This window comes from Xylocopa sonorina, chromosome 12 (genome assembly GCF_050948175.1).
Source record: "Xylocopa sonorina isolate GNS202 chromosome 12, iyXylSono1_principal, whole genome shotgun sequence".
NCBI classification, from domain to species: Eukaryota; Metazoa; Arthropoda; class Insecta; order Hymenoptera; family Apidae; genus Xylocopa; species Xylocopa sonorina.
In genome coordinates this window covers 1924076-1944589 of record NC_135204.1, presented here as the reverse complement: position 1 = coordinate 1944589, position 20514 = coordinate 1924076, and the positions used below count along the sequence as shown (strand labels likewise).

The following is a 20514-nucleotide window of genomic DNA, read 5'->3' as shown; positions in this document are numbered from 1 at the left end:
AAAAAACGAAATATTCAACCAAACCACTGTGTAACGGGCGAAAAAATTCAGCGCTCTTGACAAAGAGAAAAACTTCAGAAATCACAAAAGCAGATTCCACATTGTTCCACAATGTCCATTCTGTCGACCAGAGAACAATCCTTTTATTTCCAGGCGTTTTGCTCTTTTTAAAGGACACCAACCTCTGTTAGGACCGTGCAACAATTTTACAATCGCTCTCATTCTCATTTTCCGTAACAGTCAAAACCCTCACTAGCTGAGCACAATCAGTCCTTCCATTCATAAATTTAATAGTGCAACGACTTTCAAATTTTCGTCAAAGAATCGATAACCACGTAGAATTACGTTTGTGCTTGAATCTTTACTATGCTGCGTTAGTTTTTAGATAATATGTTTTAGCAATTTTATAACTCTTTCATATTTTATGCTTAAAAGCCTTGCAAAGTCTGCAGCTCAATGGAAAAAAGAATTCTATCAGGTTTCGCTTCACAAAGGTGAATGTTTTACAAAACGTCACACTCGAAAAATAGAGTTGATTTAATAAAACTGCAACGCTTTAAAACTATACATATTTATATAATTCTCTTAAAAAATGCCTGGAAACCGAGAAAGACGGAGAAAAAACAACCCGTCCGTTAAGTGTTAAACTACGAAAGAGTATTTTACAAGTGTACGTCATACATCACACGCAGCGTTACCGAATTTACGTTCCCCATGAAACGAAACAGTTCCCTGAGACGGCGGATCACATTTTTTCTCGCTGTTCCGCTTGAGAAACGAGGCTGTCAAACCCCACCTCTATTAGAGGCGGATCGGGACAAATTTTAGCGAGAATCATGCTGCCTAGACGTCTGTTTTCCGAGGGACAAATTTTGCGTTGGAACGACGCGTGCTAAAATAGAACGGGGCGCGGTAGAAATGAAAAATGAAACAGGATTTCGCGTAAAGAAATATCGTGCAGCCGAAGGAGGAGCGTGCAAGAAGAAGGAGGTGTGCGCTTCGACTCGAGGAAGGTCGCGGCGTTTATTTTAAAAAGGGAAATATTTTCAGTGGAACAAGGTGTTTCGCCTCTTGGTGGGCGTACCGGAAGAATTACTTCCCTTGAGAATTAATCTTCGCGAGTCGCTTTAGCTCGGGCGGTCGACATGAATGTTTTTAATTTTACAATTTAGCAAGGAACGCGTTAGTTTCTAGATGCGATCGCAAGTTTTAATAGGCGAGAATGTTCTTCTATGCTCCAATCGTATGGAACTTTCCAGTAGAACAAGTAGCTTGGCTATAAACGACCTATTCTACTGACTACAACTCGTAAATGTCCATTGCAGTGAGAAACTAACTTTGTGCAGACAGAAACTAAAACTACTTATAATCGCACCACAATATAAAAATGACACTTGATTTCCAGCGCAAAGAAATCTTGAGCGTCAAACGAGACGAGTCTGATCATAGTTGAGCTATACTACTAATTCGTGAACACTTTGCTTAACAAGAAAAATTAACGAGTCCAATAATTTATTAAACCCACTCTTTCTCTTCTATAGCAGTATTCCATAATACATCTTAACGGAAAGCACATTATCAACCTTTCAGTAGAGTAGCTCGTCTGACTATAACTGAACTATTCTACTGACCAGTATTTCTGTATACATATAAAGAACTTGAATAATTAAAATAAAATTATACAAACGTATACTTTATACGCACTTATGCACACACATGTGACTACCACTTCTGTAATATTTTTGTACACAGTGAACACCCCGATCCCCTATAACGTAGAAGAACAAATTGGATTAAATTATACAAGATGACTGAAAAGGGTATCGGCACTTTGTTGGACTATTTACTGCGAAATGTGGCAACAGCAGCAGTCGTGGCGTGGGTCGAATTATAAAAGAGTACAAGGAATTTCAGTTACAATGAAGCCCGGTAAACCGGAGGATAACGCGCGATTTGTGCGCACTCGCATTTTATCAAAACAATAATTCTATCGTGACATCACGTCGTCAGTACCGTGCGCATTACCAGTTACGAGACATTAGCTTATTCCGAAATCGTTGAAAATCCAATATTGTCTCTATGAAAATGTTAAGAGATCATCTTTGCATAACATTTTGAACAAAGATTTTCACCTTGCATTATCGGTAATCTTCGTTTCCAAGTTGAAAAGTGCGTACAATGCAATAGGACATGATTTAGACAATATTGTTTTTGACTTATAAATTTCCATTGTCTGTGCGTTACTTTTTCGTAAATAAATGATCGTAGCAACTTTAGGTTTTTTATTTATACGCAAATCATAGTGTTAACCCTTTTTTGGTCACCCTGTACAACAGTAAAAATACTTAAAAATGTCTCATTTAATAGGTCGCACAAAAGTAAATCGAATCGTGGCATAAATTGTAACGCGAAACTCAAAGCGATCGATCGTCGAAGACCGATGACAGAGCGCGCGATTTTCTCGCCAGGGTGCGACGGGGTGCACGCTTACAGCTCGGTTCTTGGCTGCTTGTTTCCGTCCCGGCGGTATCGACTATGGTTAGAGATAGCGCGTTCCTCGTGTTGTGAACTGCGGTTTCGCTGTCAACTGTAACGAGAACTTTGACGACGTTTCCAATTGTTTGCGGTGCCGGGGTCCCGGAGATCGGAGGGGAACGGGCTCCTAACTTCGCCGCGTGTTTTCAACGTGTCCCGAACAGTGCCCGAGGTGCGAATCAATATGTAGGTACACGGAATCCACACGGACCACGTGTGTGCACGTGTGTAGAAGGGATGGAACAGAAGAGTTCCTAGAGCTGGGGACCAACCTATGAGTCAGAGTTTCTTCACCTTTTTTCCAACTTTATTTTTTAGTATCATAGTTTATGCCATAGTAATCATTATTTACTTCAAAGAGAAAGAAAGAATGGAATTGAGAATTATAAAAATTGTTGAAATTTATGAATAGCACTTCAAATAGATGTAATAACGATTGAAAGAATATAACTTCCATTACTAATATAAATATTGCCACAGCTATATAAAGTATTAATTGCTTTCGGCATTTAGTCTAAATCAGTGTTTACAAAACTTCTTTTATCACGGAACACTTTTTAAGGAACACTAGAGCCAATTTCGGTTTATAGTTATAATTCTTGTTAAGAGTTGTTTTAAATTGCATAAAACACGTAAAAGCAGACAATATTTCATTGTACTCTAACCTGAATTACATAATTTTTTTCGGAATACCAGTATTCCATGGAACACAGTTTGGGAAACACTGGACTAAGTAATAATTAATCCTGTCGCGCGGCGGGATGCAACGCCACTGTTTTGTTTTAGTATTAAGAATCGTGAGAAAAGAAAAGAGGAGAGCAAAATTGTCCTATTTGCGAAGATTAGCGATTCTCATTTCGGTGAGTTTCGAACTGCCCGCAAGGACGTCGACATAAGCTATAACCAGTGGCCGGACAAACCTGCTGATCAAACTGTGTAAATAATACAGGGCAGAACAAGATTATTTCGAGAATAATACACGAGCCGTTGATAAGAATTTTAAATATTCATCGACTGGGCCGGGTTACGCGATGGGAACGGCGAGTCGATACGCGGACAGGAATAATCGAACGGTGAATTAATGAGGCCGCGCCCCGTTAAGAATTGATGCGCGGCAAAAGCTCCGAGTTTAAGTGTTTCCAGAGCCACTTTGCTCGGTGTCGTCGCGCTCAAGTTAGACAGCTTAGCGCCTAAACACTTTGAGGTGGCTACGGAGTTGTCTACGGTCTTAGCCGATCAGAGGCGCCCCCGGCTAAAACACACAGGCTTCGGGTTAACTCAGGTTAAATCACACTTTATGCAATATTCAGTCGAAACTTGAGATTCGACAGCTGCTAACTAGTTTGTGCAAACTGTTACACTATTTCTATGGGAAATCCGTTTTACAGGAGATCGGTTACCAAGAACACCAAGAACGTTCCGTACCGTTTGAAATTTCACGCTGAATAGGTGCACGAGTTAAACGAGAAAAGTAAAGAAACCAAGGATCGATGGATTCGCCAAGATCAGTCTTCGCGTATAGCCAGTAAAACGTACGAGAGGCGGGATACGAGTCTGACGTCGAAACGTAAGAGCGAACGCGCTCGATCGCGCAGATGCACTCGTTTCGAAGCCACAAACATGTACCGAGGTAAACGAGGAGCAAAGGAAAAGGAGGCAGTTGGTTTAAGTTTAGTTCCCTCGTCTATCATTTGGATCGATCCTGGGCGGTGAAATTTTGGATCGCCCTAAGGCGAGAAACAGAGATTTATTCTTAAGTCGAACGTGGAATGCCCTGTCTCCCCGAGTGGTCGTTTATATCGCGGAAAGGAAACTTTCCAGCGTTTGGAATGACGTAAGAATGCATTAGGAACATTCGTGGAGAGAAAATCCAGGGTAACATCTTCTGATTCGGCTGTCAATGCCATTTTTATACGAATTAGCGTCCGCGCGGATTAAATTCCACCCTGAGAATCCTTTGAAACGAGTCTAGAGAACGAAACGAGCGCGCGTTCAAAAGTCAGCCTGGAAACGCCTGGAGAACTTGATTTCCAAATCCCAGCTCGATAACGCAATAACTCCTGCCGCGTTGTTTGTTTCTCGGTCCCGCGGGGGGTGAGAATCGTGAAACGCGTTCTCCCCGCGGAGCTCGATAAATTATCGGCGTGTTCGTCTTATTTTTCAACCGGGAACAATGGTGGCCGCGCTCGACGCGATATTTGAAAGGTTTCAATACAACCCCCGCGGTGAATGCCAAGAGGAAATGCTCCGATGATGCGCGCAACGGCCTCCTCGAAACGGCAGGGACGCGTCGCTAGCAACCGCGCTGCGATAAATAATTTCACGCGGCCCGTCCGTATGCGCGTGTACGAATCGGCCTCCCACTCTTTTCTATCGTTCATTTCTCCAGTCCGCGTCGCGTTTGATTTAAACTCGCGGCGAACACCAATCGATTTCTAAGGCTCGCGTCTCGAGGTTAAATTATCGCGCTTTAACCGACCTACTTCCGGTCCTCACTCCTCTGCAAACGCTCAGTTACGTCCCTTTGGGTGACCCTCTGTAATCGAGAGAACCGTGTCCTCGATTGCTGAGCTGTTCCTCGAACTTGCGAGTAAAAGCATGGCAATCGAGCTGGTTATTGCTTCTTTGGAACCGATGAGAAGCTATCGATCTGATACGAGAAATATTTTGCACATTTTACAACACAGTGTGCATCTAGATAGAAAAAAGTATGAATTCAAAACATATGAAATGAAATAATATGATTGAGAGTAGTCGGTACGGTCTTTTACAATTGTTTTTATCTCTCTCTCTCTCTCTCTCTCTCTCTCTCTCTCTCTCTCTCTCTCTCTCTCTCTCTCTCTCTCTCTGTTTCCATGCGAATGAGGAACGAGGGCTAAATCGATCAGCGCCGGACAAATTCACGGTATAACGAACCTGTCGTTCCTTTAATTTTCCAAATATATTGACATTCCATCAGCGAGCACTAAGAGAACGATTGCGAAAAGTTTCTAGCGAAACGATTGGACTCCACGGTGGGATCAAAGTCCTGTCCACAGCTCGGGACGCGAGAACAATGGTGTTTGGAATGGAATTCCGGAACAGAAAGTCCCTGTAATTGGAAATCTCTCTCTTTTTCCCTACTTCCGTCCCTTCTTCTCCTCCTCCTTCTTCCCCTTGGTCTTCTTCTGCTGCTGTTTCTCCGGGCTTTTCTTTGCACGCGTACAGTCGCCGGGAGGCTGTTGGGCCAACGGATCGATAGTTCCTTGATTCCCACGGGGGAATCGCGTAGAAAGGCTTTGCCGGAGTAAAAACGAAGAAATCACTGGAAACGCGATATTGACGGCCAAAGTGGATAAACAAGAAACAAATCCTAGAAAATGTTTAACGCTCTCTTGAAGATATTTCCAGGTTGGTTACAGACGAAACGAACATGATGAATGGATGGCAGGAAACTAATTATGGAGACGAAACTATCGCTAAGAGATAGGAAACGATCCATTCACAATGGATGCAGAAAGTGTCCAATGAAAAATTCACTGTTTGCAAACCGAATCGTATCATCTCGAGAAGATCGAACTATAACGCCGCGGTTAATCTGATCAGCGTGGCTAGGCTAGGCTGTTTAGAGTTAGCATCTTATCGGCTCGTTAGAAGCGAATTAACTAAGGAGGGGGGGGGGGGGGGGGGAGTCCAAGGCGACGGCTTTGACTGTTAAATCGTCTAATCGGATCGGTTCGTCGTTAAGACGAGAGAGTCTCGAGACGCAGCCAGCCAACGGCGACGGCTGAGAAAGGGAGCTGGGTCAGGGATGAACGACCTCCCGCTGGCCCGGCGGATATATCTACATGCCGAAAGATCCACGAAAGGAAACTTCGCCGATGGAATTCGTAACGAGCCTTGATGTTGACTCGGCCACACGATCGCCCCGGACTCCCTGATTCGACGATTCGCCTCGTTTCGCGTCCCCGGTACACTCGCGAACGCTCCTTCCAAGCCCGGCAGTAATTAGATTCGCCGGCCGAGATCAAAGTATACCGGTATTTCCATCTCTGGATAAAAGTTTCGCGGACTTTCCTCCGCCTTCGGTCCAACTTTTTCGTCCGTGTCTCCCGCTGGTCCTCCGCCCCGCCTGTTTCTTTCGACCCGCGCCTCTTTGAGCTCTCTGGAATTCGCTCAGGGGGCGGGCGCACGTACGCACGCGTCACGACAGGGGTCCGCGCTCGACTTTGACTTTGAAATTTGGCCAGAGGAACTGGAGAGCGCGCGGAGCGCGGGATACAGGGTGTCTCGGAATGTCCGCTCCTCTACTTCGTTCGGAGCTCGAGCTCCGAATTTGTTAACCCTTTCACTGCGTTTTTCTTACTGTAACACTTTTACCGTTTAAAAAAATCAGGACCTCGAGCGTTCCTTTCCGGGTGTTCCTCGCACTCGAGAGTATCGATGGTATCCCCGGATACCACGGTTTTGCTCAGTAGTCGAAGGGGAACCAATCTGACATGCTAATATCGCATACTCGCCGCAGTGATAGAGTTGGAAAAATTGCGAGGAATTTCGAGACACCGAAAGTGTAGACAAAGGTAAAGAATCACCGACCGTCAAAAAGGAATAGCGTGCGCAGCGTGATATCGAAAACTGGTTACGCGAAAAGGAAACAATATCGGATCGGATTAAGCGGAACTCTGTGAATGTCAAAGCGCTACACGAGTCCGCGGACGAACGATTAACCGGAAAATCCCGGGGATCCGTCAGCGGGAACATCCGTCACCGGGAAACCAATTACGACGGTGGTAATAGCCGGGTGAAGGGGGTGTTGGTAGCGCACGCGCGACGTCCTTTACAGCCAATCCCCGCGCCGAGCGTTTTCAGCGGAATAAACGTTCGACCGTGCCGCGCGACACCTACGTGACGTGGAGCGTCGTTCGGTACGGAGCTCCCAGGCGCGGGGAGGATCTCCTCGCGTCAGGGCGAATTCATAACAGAGTCATAATTGCAGGACGGGGTCCGCAGTATGCATAATCCCGTAGTTAGCAGTTCTGCTTAACGATCCGCGAGAAGCAATCCCGACGTACCTGCCAGGCTGCAGCAGGATGAAGGCGTCCCAGCCAACCTCTCTCTTATTGCCCTCTCTCTTATTCTACCCATCCTCTCTCGCCCATCCCGTTTTCTTTCCCTCTTCGCATCGCCCTTTTCGCCCATCTGCGCCATTCTTTACACCGCGCGTTCTTCTTTATCCCTCTTATCTCCTTGTTTCTGCGTACAGGCTGGCTTCAAATAAGGGGTTGCCTGGCAGCGGTCGCATTGAATGGTCGCATCATCGGTTTGAAAACACCTCGATCGAGACTGTCGTCAATAGACGCACCGCGTCGTGGATGCAACCGTGTGCCCAATAGTTACGATCAACCAGGCGTCTCCAGCAGACAAAAATTCTTAAAAGTCCTTAGCTTCGCCTTGCGTAGTTGAGAGTAGATGAGACTTGAAGAAATCCAACAGTTTATATACTAAGAGTTGAAATGTAGTATAAGTAGGATGTCGGAAAAATTCATCGGGGTAACGCTTGAAGTTACCGCGACCGAACGGAATACGAATTAAACGTATTGGATTTATGGTACGTCATTATTAGTTATTGAGCTAAGGCATTAAAGCTATGCCCTAATTCTTGTATTTAGAAAAATTCAAGTAGGAAGGGAAAAGGTGAGTAATAATTGGGAGTCCTCAAAAATAGCTATTTTTAATTTTCGCGACACAACATAAGACTCCCAACTGAATTTATGTACTGAACTTTTACTCGTTCCAAAATTCCAACATTGTATCGTCTAGACTAATGTTTTACTTGTTTCGAATATATAAATTTGTCTACAAATTCTTGGACCTTGCTTTCAGACCACCCTGTAGCCCCCCGTCACGCGTTTTCCCTGCACCGTCCGTTCCTCTATAATTCCCTCTGCGTTCCCTCTCATCGCTTTGCCTGTCTCTAGGAACCCTCTCGCCGTCTCAACTGCCGCGATGCGTAGACCGAAATTACACATCTGCGCGCTTTCCTGTAGGCACCGGATACGCGTGCGGGTAAATAAACGCACGCGAAACGGTGCACGCGGGCGCACCTGTAGCCATTCACGTGAGCAAACATACGTGGACGCGTGCACACGCTTAATCACCTGTGTGTACGTTATTACGAGGACGCGGCGAAACGAGCCGAGATCCGATCTAACGATGAGACGGATTTACGAACGAATTTATGAAAGACTCGACGCTCGGAAATATTTCACAGCTGCATTACAGGTCATCTAACTGGTTATTTTATGGTAAAAGGATTTGTGTCGGATCGAACTCGTAGAATTCGCCGCCTTTCGTCTTGTTTATAAGTCGATAACGCGATGTCATTTGAGCCTCGACAATGGGCTAAACTCGTAAAAATCGGGGAATATGAAGATGCTTTTTATTCAGCTGAAAGCATCTTTGATTATTCTAATAATGAAATAAAAAAAACCTCTAAATCTTAATTTAGAGATTACCAGCTTTAGTTTAGTGCCGTATTTTATGAAGCGCTGCAGGAAGAAGTAAGAACTCAAGTAATTATTAGAAAATAATATAGTTAATAACCTAAAAATGTAAAAATTTGGAAATAAGATCGACGTCGTTTCGAAATTAATATCAAGTCGCCCTCTGTGCTTTAATCGAACTACTTACGAAGTGACACAAGGGACGTAACCCTAGTATCATAGTAATGGGCAGAAGACAATAAAAATAAAAGTGCTCTCATCTGCAAATCCGACATCTGCACTTGAAATACAACTACGTAATTCGCAATTGCACCTACATCATAGAAATGACTCGCGTGTGCGCACAATCACGTGAAACAGACGCGTGCATACGAAATCACGAGCGGCAGATTTCGTGATTCCACGACGCGCGGGTAATTACGCGCTAGTACGCGTGAACGCACAGCGCCTGTGGCCGAAGGGGATCGAGGTGTGACGCGACAAAAACCACGGGGACCAAGAGAGGACGGAAGACGAGGGTTGGAAAGCGAGGCGAAAGAGGAAGAGGGTCCTCGTTAATTACAGCCCTCTGCCGTCACCTGGTGCCGCAACCAACCGCGAAGAGCCTTCGAGCGAAGCGGGGAGGAGAGGTGACCGCATGGCAATAACGTGCTCGGTCAGTTACTGGCTCGAAGTGACGCAGCTTACGGAAGTGACGGTGACGCTGAAAAGATTACTCGTGTCTGACTTCTGACTGCTTTCTCCTGGCCACCGCTTGGCTGTCAGAAATAAGGGGGATCTTTCGAACCTCGCTTTTTAAATATTCATAGCAAATGAATAATTAAACGAATGAGAACACAATTGGGAAGATTGAAACGATGACGAGATTTATGAAAAAATTACATCAAATTGAAGTGGTCACTACAAATCGTGTTACTGTAACAAATGCAAGGAAATTTCCAACCCAGAAGGGGAAAGTCGAAAGGCGTATATTTTTCGCCATAAGTGCGTAATTAGTGGTGGTAAGAAAGGATTTTCGGGGGAAATGAAGGATACGCAGCGAAGAAAAGAGTTAATTAGTATTAAAAAGTATTGAGTAAAACAGTTGTCAGATAAAAGAAGAAACCGATACGAAACACACAAAATTCACTCGCACGAAAGAAACTCAAACCTGAATCTATTTGATTAGCCACGTGATTGACGTCTCCCCGCGTTAGTTTCACCCGCGCAAGCCCGATCGCTAAATCGAGAACCGATTACGGGGAACATCTTAATCGCGTAGCGAACTGGCCCATTACATTCTCATCAGCAGACACGAGTGAAACTTGAGTCGTAGCAGAAGGCAAAAAGGGTACGGCTGGGTCCTCGATCGATCGACGAATAAAACACGCGGGTAGACCGGTTTCGGAGGGGAGGCATTAAACATGTATCATCCGGTCTCCGCATTCATCGCGGGCGTGTGCACGGCCCTCGTACCTGGGAGCCGCCGTACAAGCCGAACACGCTCCCTTAATTCACCGTTCGTAATTAATTATGCATTGTTATTCGCCGCGATAAGGGTGGCGGCGTGGGACGCGTCGCGCCGGGGAATTTGTCCCCGGCTGCTCGCGGGATACGTCCGCGATTGTTCCCCGTCCGTTTACCCCCAGACAGGCTGCCGAGGATAATCGCGTGACTAACGATTAACCGAATCGCGAAGAAAGGCCGACGCCGCCGCCCGGTGTCGCGTGGAACGCGCGCGGAGACAGACGCCGCGGCCCTCTAACGTTTATTAATGGCCAAACGCCGCGTATTCGATGATTCGTAACGCGCGTCACTTTAATTGCGGGAACAGTGATGAATGTTGGAGCGAGCGACTGCCCCCGGTCATTTCGGAACGGAGATCGTTACGCGTTTTCCCAATTCTACTAACGGTACGGAGGTTAAATAACACGACGTGGAATGCGTTACAACCCTTAATCAATGACGGATTGATATTTTCGACTGACCGTACAAATGGTATCTATTTGCCATTCGATCGATGTAAATATAATATATAGAATAGTAATCGATTATCGTTATTACCATAATATCATTAGCTGTGTCGGAGATAGTTGCGATGCCTTGCGAAACGTTGACAGTTCAATGATAACTGCGTGATAGGTGTATAACGAAAGCTTGAAATTTCTGATGAATTGCATGGAAACGATCAAGGATCGTCCGATTTTTCGCCGATCAATAACAGCGTCGGACAAATGACTCGACAGGAAGACTGAAATTCTCTTCCCGAAGAAACTCCGAGAGGAATGTTAATCGAAGCGTCGACGCTGTTTCTGTCTCGTTCTAGTCGAACGTTTTTTGCCCCATTGAATCTCAGTTCGAATCTAATCCTGAACTAATCGACCGGTCGCGACGCATCGATATACACGACGCGGAACAGTTAACAGGGGTCACTCACCCGTGTGCGTCCTTTGATGGGCCTTCAGATGCGAGCTCTTGGTGTAGACCTTCTTGCAACCCGGAAATTGGCATTTGTGTATCCTGCGCTTCGTATCAGGCGGACTGTGCTCGTGGCTCCTCGCGTGGTGCCTGTTAGCCACGGTGCTCGCAGCTGCAGTTGTCCCTGCGTGTGCGTGTTGCGTGCCTGCGACCGTAGGGTAGCCATTTGCTGTGACGGAGATCAGTCTGCGAGAAAGAGGCGAAACTATAGGCGTACCGATGGGTGATTTCTCATTTAGATTCGTGACTAAACACTTAAAACTGAATAACTTTTTGTTCGACCGTTTTCCATGAAACTGGTTATCTTCTTAAAACGTAGAAGAAGAATTTTTATTAAAAGAAACAACTCTGATACTAAGTATTCAATTTTAGAGAAAAAGGAACAACTGAATTCTACTAAAATAAATGAATTCTCTTCTTACGGAAGGAGAGATTAAAGTAGCGGAAACTACCCACCTTGCGACACCCTGCGCGTTGCTGGTGGTAACCCTGACGATGGCGCTCCTGCCGCCCGTCCCATGAAGGTTAAGGTTCTGCACGTCGAGCATCGAACTCCCACTCGACGAATGACTGGAGTTGGAATGACCTTGACCCGAGCCTGGGCTCGACGGTGGCGTCAGGATCTGACCTTCGCTCTCGCAGCCGCTGTCCTCCTCGTCTTCGACTTCCTGGTGCCGGTAACGTAATTCATTACGCGAAAGGGATTCACGATAACTGGCGGGGGCCTCTAATTAAAGTGCATGCAACTGGTTAAAACGGTATCGATGTCCGATACGCCGGCCCCAGCGTCGAATCGATCAACGCCAAATGACCTCGTAAACGGATTACGCACGGTCCACGCGTGCGTGTAAACGTGCGCCGTGTGCACGTGCGCGCGAATTACACTTGCACACAGACGAATCACGCGTAACCGATGGAAAATAGGAAGAATCGTTATTTGTAGAACAGTGACGTTTGACGATAATTGAAATTTGACGGTCATTGTTAACGCGACAGGCCAAAACGCGAGGGACGCGCCCGGCATTCGGAGGTGGTTGCAATCGCATGGCAAACGCAGATGTTCTTGCTGGGATAATTAATTTCGTTTAATCGATCGCTCCTTTTACGCGAATTTCTCGCTCGACTTCACTGTCGTTCTAATCAATCGTTAATCTCTCGTCGTATAACATCACGCGAGGCTCGTGATAAATACGAGTGGCCCGATCGTGGTGTGCAAATGGCTTCGTGGATGAGATTTGTGGAAAATCTTGCAAATCAAATTTTGATGTTTCGTCTTAATTCAATTACTATCTATTTCGCGTACTGTGAGATAATATTGAACGCTAACATGGAAAATTAAGAAATACGGAAAGACAAAGGAGTATTGCGCAGGTAAAAAGAGAGAAAAAGGTACGATGCGAGTAATAAATTAAATCGAGAGAAGAAAATAATTATTTAAATAAACAAAATTTTTGAATGAACCACGTTTTTAAGATGGATTAAAAAGTATAAAATAATTTTTCTAAAAATTTGTGATTCTGAATCTTTGATATCTACGGAAATACCTGTAAACTTTCAAACGAAAAACGTGGAGTGCATACAACAGATAATGAAGTTATGAATCTGTAGAGGACTAGGAAAAATTATTTTCTACTTTTTAGTCTTGGATGTGTGAAATTTTTTTTGTGTCTGTTCGTCTGTACCTCTGTATGTTTGCGAATGTGATACAATTATTTCCTTATTATTTCTATCAAGTCTGATTATTAACGCAGATTCTTAATCGAGGTCTCTAATCCAGATTGGCCTCTTAAAAGTAGGACAGCCAGACGGACGGACAAATAGCGTGAGCTTAGTAATAGGATTCCATATGGAACCCTAACGAACAAACAGACAAGTAAGCGAGTTAATATCGCATTCTCATCCATTTCTGAACTGTGTTTAATGTTTTTTCAAGTCTCTAGCTCATCGGAAAGTTACTTTTAAATGAATTGGAAAATTTGTACCGAACAGACAAACAGACAAATTTGAGGTAGAAGAATTGAAAAGAGAAAGGGGGCGTTGGATAAAAATAAAAACCCGACAAGGGCACACCTCGTGCTCTTCATCCTCTTCGAGGTCTTCGCTGGGCTCCTTCTTGAGAATAAACGCCCTGCACGAGACGGAGGGCGAGCTGTCCCAGGACAACGCCGAACACGCCGAACTCGACGACGACATGGACAAAGAATCGAGGTGCCGATCCAGGAGATCCCTATCGCGGCCGTTGTGATTGTGATCGCCTGGGCTGAACTTTATGTCGTCCAGACAGAGCGTTTCCCTGTCTTCCGGCGACGTCGTCACCTGCGCCGCGCGAGCACCGGGGGGAAAAAAAGAAAGAACCGACACTGACACGCTGTTCCAAACACGCTTGTGTGCGAGCGGGACACAGAGCCAACAAAACAGGGGAAAGTACGCGGATCGATCAGTGGCTACTCACTTCCATTTTGATTGGCGATTCGAATTGTGCGTTGGCGGTCCCGGTGGACGCTGTCCACGAGATAGGGGGCGCCCTGAAGAGATTCCAGGGTGCCGTGTCTAACTCTGTGGGCAATTTTTTGTACGACTGCAGCTTCGGCTCGTCCTTCAGGTACCTCTCCATCTCGTAGCATGTCTGGAATGACAGAAAGGGGGTTGTTAGTGGCTTTCAAGCGTTCGAGACGTTTCTGGATTTAATTTGCAGTCGATGCGACCATGTGAACGACATCGTTCGATTATTCATTATTTATTAATGACCAATATGTTGGATTATTCCAATATAATCTTGTAAAAAACAGAATCTTGGTTATAATCAAAATCTAATCGAATTCTAAATTGGTTATAATCAAATTCTAAAGAAATTTATCGATTCTAAGAGCCTGAAAGAAAAACACGTGCACACTTTGCGTCGTCATTTTTCTTAAACGAGAGGAGCCCAGATTCTCCAGTCAACAGTCCTGTATGTAATGTATATAGATGAGAAGCTAGGAATTTCTAAACAAAAAATGATTGAAAAGAGCCAGTGAAACGACGAGTGAGAGTATTATGTTCGAAATACGTCGAGGTAAATGCGGCAAGTCTGAGGAAACCTTCCGATCCGCTCACAGGGTAGACACCTGCAGCGGGATGAACTTTTCGAGACGTCGGCGAAATTATCTGCAGCAGCCAAGTGGCCGTGTACAAACGCGTGAAAATACATCGACACCGGCGTCGATGTCGTCGACATAGCGAGTTACCAAACTTCCTGCCGCCCGTGTCTCCGCCTCTTTCTCCGAGCCCTCTCTTTCCCTCGTAGGCCGTGCCAGTTTGCCACAGTTCCTTGGAGACAAAGTGCAAAGTTATGCTACTCCGTCGTGCAGGAGGAATTGCGCGCGAACCATGCCCCGCAACGAGATTACGACGTCGCTCCGCGAGTCCTCCTCCCGGATCGTCCTCGACCGGCCACTTTAATGGATCCTCTCCTAGACTTCTGTTTTTAATATTTCCTAGGGATTTCACCGTGGCCGCGATAGATGATTCATGAGACAGTTTAACGGGTTAGAATTTTGAATAAAACACCGTTCTCCTGGGATTCCTGCGAGATGGCTGGGAGTAGGTAAGATCAAGGTAGGTAGACTCTACAAGATGAATGGTTCTTTGCATATTATAGCAGGGAGGTTTTAATAAAAGTTCTGTTGACCTCTGCGGCAGACTCTCATTATGTTATTTCCAGTGACGATTTTCTCTACAGTGGAATTATAAGAAGAAATATTCCGTTTATGCAATGGAATCGAAAGTGTACCAGTATAAATTGCTACAGACTTTTTGAGTAAACGGTTAAACGTTCACCTTTTCATCGTCGACGTTGATTCGAAGTTGGGACTCGTAGGTCTGCAGATCTGGTCCGCTCCAACAAAAATTTCCGTATCGCTTTATTACCAAGCGCTGGATATTAATTATTGACGACACGATCTTCCACGAGTGGCTGAATCACGCGGACGAGTCGAAACGAGACGCTTTACTCTCCTTACTTGCCGTAGACCAGGACACGATAACTGGTAACCGTTCCTCGTGGTACGAGCACGAGACCGCGTCTTCCTTCGGGCATTCTCTGCCAATTTATTACCGCCGCTAACGGTTACCAGCGCCGGCGACGGTTTTGTCCGCTGGTTTCACCAATGAAACCACTTATCTCCGCAGCGGCCGCGCAATAATTTCTCTTTTCCATAAGGCCACTTTAGGGACGGCCGATAATGGTAACAAAGATGCGAAAGACCAGAGGACGGAGCTATTTTATTCGAGCTGCGGGGCCTATCCCTTTCCGGGAATTTTACTTGGTCACGACAACGAGGAATCTCGTCCAGTTTCGATAACTCGATACTCAAGCTATTGTTCCAATTACTCCATTAAACTCTTAATCAAACAGGGATTACCATTTCAATGCTTTTCATAACTTTTACATAGTCGCTTTCATAACATTTATCTAGTATCGAGCAGAGGTAAACGGGACAAGTCTGCCATGTTTCGTACCTTGTATAAAATGACATACTACTTGGAAATTAAATACATCTATGGGATATTTATTAATTAAAAACGATTACAAGATATTCAAAAACCGATAGAATTCACTCGCGCTAGCATTCTAGAATACTCCGCACATAACATTTGTAACCTAAATGATTGATTAATTGACAAAAAGATAATTTCCTTCATGCATCTACATCCTGTAACCATATCTGTTGCATTTTATTCCAATCGATTGTAGTATCGGAATTTGGGATGCGATATGGTTGAGGATGCTTAACTTATATCCGGATTCTGAGGAAGTAACTTATATCCTAATTGTCAGTCTGGGAGATTGATCTGTTAGTTATTCGAGTCCTTAAAAATATTAATTAAAACGGAAAAAATGTTAACTATTCAAAAATAACAATTTTGAAAATCGAAGGCGAATAAAGTAACGAATCAACATTATTAGCTCCTGGTTAGAATATTGATCTCGCGTCCACGCGTCGCACAATCAAAAACAGCGACGTTTCTTCCAAATCGACGATCTATTAGTTCCAGTCTAATTTCAACAGGCAAATGCCACCCGGTGTTATAATATCATTGAACGCATCGAGACGGCTGGCCAGTAATTGTTACAGGGCCACTATTTGTAATTCATCGGTTCCGCGTGTCAAATTTTACAATGCAGCCCCGCTCATTATATTTACAACGTCGCGCGCGCGCGGCAGCTTCTCCGCCTGTCAATGCCGTGCCGTCGAACAATTTATAACGCCCCGTATATAACCACCCACGTATATACATGCAGATTCATCGAGCAATTGTTACCGTCTGTTATCAAAATGCAACAACGACGCCGCGGCCGTCTCCCCCGCTTTAATTAGCGTTACAATGATCGGGAAATCCCCGGCATCATACCGATCGGCCAGTGTCGGCCGAATAATTACCGCGAGTGCCTGCCTACCTTTCGTGACCGCAATTTCGGAATTTCTGAATTTCCTCCTGGCATCGGTGTACGAAAACCCGGCGAAGAAAAACCCGTGGTAACGGACGTTGCTCGACGATTAATCGAATTTTCGATTGCACGTGTCAGGCATATCGAATGGACGATTTAAAGCTGTGTACGCGTATCAGCGAAATTTTGTTTCCTCGTGACAGGAAAATTAACATGGATTTCGGTTTTTTCATTGTGTTCCGATGCGTGGGAATTAATGCTTGCTTACAAATCGATTGGCTGCTGTTGGATAATGTTATGATAGTGTAGAAACGGTAAACAAATTGCGACAAGACATATAATATAATTACGAGGGCTGTCGCAATTTTAGGTTATAAGAGTATCGTGTTATAGGTGGGATGACTGTAATCTTTTCTCTCACAAAATATATTTCTCATTGAAAAATGTACAATATGTACAATATTTATGGATATCCAATGAACGGTGGCAAGCACAGGCTAAAAAAGTCAGTGACAGTATGGAAGCGACGTTAAAAATCGATGTTTGGTATGTCTGTTTGTGCATCGTGCACTGTCAGAGAATGGTCATTTAGCAGCCAATTTAATTGTAATTGTTAAAATGCTAGAAAGAGGACAATTTTTAGAGATAAAGTTTATATCGTATGCAGATTGTCTGCAGACAATGTCCGCGCGTATGTAAACTACACAAGTTATGGTAGGCCAGCGACAGGACTTGATAAAGGTTCGCAGAGATTAAAAGGGATGCTTAGATTTCCCAGGAGTTAATCGCTTGCGCCAGGTTCGGCTTGGTGCGGCTTGGAATTAAACCGGATGAAAGTTTGTCACGTTGACGTGGGGGGATTTTTCGGGAAGCGCGAAAAATAGCGGTCTGACGAGGTTACAGGGGCTCCGTCCAATATCGTCGTTAACCCCGCCGAGGAAAATAATCGTCCTCATTTTCCTTCATTATTCACGATTAAAGCTCGCGGGGGCAAGTAACGGCGTTAATATAACATGGAAAAGAATTTCACCAACAATGCCAAAAGTGCTCCTTTCTTCGTGTATACTGCGCCAGCATTAATCGTAATGAAGCTACGACTATGAAGCTCTCTGATTTTCAACATTGATACATGCAATTTTTTAGCCTCTACTCAGCATTCTTCGAAGAATTTTTTTTAAGCTTTACGGTTTGACAATAGCGTTATTTTCGTGTAAATAGCTGCAAGAACAAAAGAATTTCAGAAAGTTCACTTCCACCAAACAAGAGAATGCCAATTCAAATTTCTTTTTATTTTTTTACACACCTGTTAGGCAACTGTCCATAGCAGCAATAACATCCAAGAACCTATTACTTTCGATTCAAGATTTAGCTATTATTCTTTGTCACATATGCCTGCTTTCTACATTTTCGTTATCTTAACCCGCTGCAGAATATTCAGTTTGAGTGTTTTTTATTTGATTAATGAAGAAATTATGGTGACCCTTTAAGACTCACCATTTGATGAACAGTAACCTTAACGCACACGATGCATTGTCCTAAAAGTACTCATTTCTGCCTTCGTTTGCACGTAATAGAATTTCCGACCTGTTTCAAACATTCTCGCGTCTAATGGCGCGACTCCGCCATTTTTACAGCTTTATGAGTCCACTAGCAGGCCCAGGACGAAATGTTCTTCAAATGTTTCTCAAATTCAATTTAAATTCTGCTAATTAACTCGTAATGTTAGGTAATAATCTTGCACCACGTTAGGTAGTAATAGTATAACGCATACGATTTTTAACGCATACGAGTTTATGTGTGAATACCGAGAAAATACTTTCTTACCAATCTAATGTTTGCTGGACGAAAACACGCCCGTTTGATAATTAAACACTGATCGTTTCGGCGCGTACTCACAACCGTAAATCATTGCTATGCATAAAGCTGACAACGCGCGTCTGTCGACGATATGTGATACAGTATCGTTACAATTCGTATACGGAATTTCTACGCGTGGTTGAACTTGGCAGAATTTTAACAAAATGTCCCATTTATCTTGGCCACGATTGTACGTCTTGTAACGACAATGGTCCCGTTCGAATATTCCAGTTTTATTCAAGTCGTTCCAACCTGAAATCGACCCCGATACCTAGAACGTATTCAGGGGAATCGCAAGGCGTCCTCCATAAACTATAGATCCTTTAAAACGCGTCCAATCGAATCGTCTGAAACACAAATTTATGGCAGCGCTCTATTCCCCAGTTATACCATTTCCAATGATCCTTTTCGTTCAGTTTACGATCGACCGTACCAGCCCTGTCGGAGTAAACGGTTTTGTTTGATTCATTCCGCGTCGTCTTCGCTTTTGCAACAGAACAATGAACTATGTTGTTCCTGGTATTAACACCGAACCACTTACGTAAAAATATCTGAATTCTTGCTATATAGGATACTCGTAGGGAAGTAGGAAATTTCAGGCGAAGAACTCGATAAAAGAGCAAGAGAACACAGCTCGAGGGAGTAAATAAAAATTACAGGCTTCCATTTCTCCCTTAATTCGAAAGCTTTCAATCTCTCACGTCATCTCGACGAAAGGGGGTCGAAGTATCCGCCGGGATGAACGATGAACGTTGAAACGGCGTTCAATTTGCGAGAGATAATGGTCAGCCGATAGAATCGACCTTGGCGATAACGGTATCGGAGCGAGGATCCACGTAACAAAAGCGACCGATTCACGTCGGAACACGTACCTCGAGAGGTACGAGGAAAGGATAGGGGAACGTAGTTACGCTGGAACAGTGGAGGAGGTACGGTTGTAACAGCGCGGTTAGACGAGGAACACGGTTGAAAACTCCGTTATCGAGGGCCTCGTAGATCCCGTTGGATTTTCTTCCCGGCGCAATTCACCTTATTCCCGATCCACCTCGCCCTCTAGAAAACTGGGATCGCGCGTTAGTCAGCCCGCGGAGACGCTTTGACGGTAATGATCACAGAATCGGAAGAGGGGGGAGGGGGGGCTAGCTGGCAGTAACAGTAAGATAAACCACTCCGGAGAGCTCGCAGAGACGCTGAGCACATTGGAAACCGTGGAACCGAGGAGCCGACGGGGACATTAGAAATCGCGACGAACGAGGAAAAGATAAAACGAGAGACGGGGTGAAGTTTAACAGTTTACGATGTTGAAATATTTAGGAAAGTTGGACCCCGGAAGAGGATCGATTTTAAACAGGATAGAATAGGGAAGAGCGCCGCGAGAGCTCGGTGTCGCGGGCCAGGGTTCGGTGGGATTTCGCGGCGGCGATTTCCGACCGATCGGACTCGATGCGGAGGACCTCAATCTCGTGGGATCGGACTTTGAACCCGCCGTATCGGATACACGTGTTAGGGGCGCTGCCGGACTGGGGGGACCTAATGCGGATGATCCTAAACTCGGAAGTACCGATGTGAACGAGTCTGGACTTGGGTAACCTAATACAAACGATTAGAGCTTCGTGCATGCAATTTCGGTTCCGTGAAACTCGATGCACGTAACTTTCAAGCTGTGTAACTAGTAAATGCCTATAATATTACGATTTCGACAATTTAGACGCGTACATTTAATCCTTTAACAGAGTTCTCCGATCTATGGGA

General features: G+C 44.8%; 1 protein-coding gene across 1 annotated transcript in view; it reads right to left on the bottom strand.

Annotated features, from left to right (window-relative positions):
• The window catches only part of LOC143429936 (Krueppel-like factor 6), a 519442-nt gene that overhangs the window by 239045 nt on the left and 259883 nt on the right, over nt 1–20514 (bottom strand). Inside the window, exons 2-5 of the mRNA XM_076905796.1 lie at nt 13927–14100; nt 13545–13790; nt 11931–12142; nt 11434–11660 (exon numbers count right to left, since the gene is read on the bottom strand). Of these exons, the coding sequence (XP_076761911.1) occupies nt 11434–11660; nt 11931–12142; nt 13545–13790; nt 13927–14100 (859 nt within the window). The remainder of the gene's footprint in view (nt 1–11433; nt 11661–11930; nt 12143–13544; nt 13791–13926; nt 14101–20514) is intronic.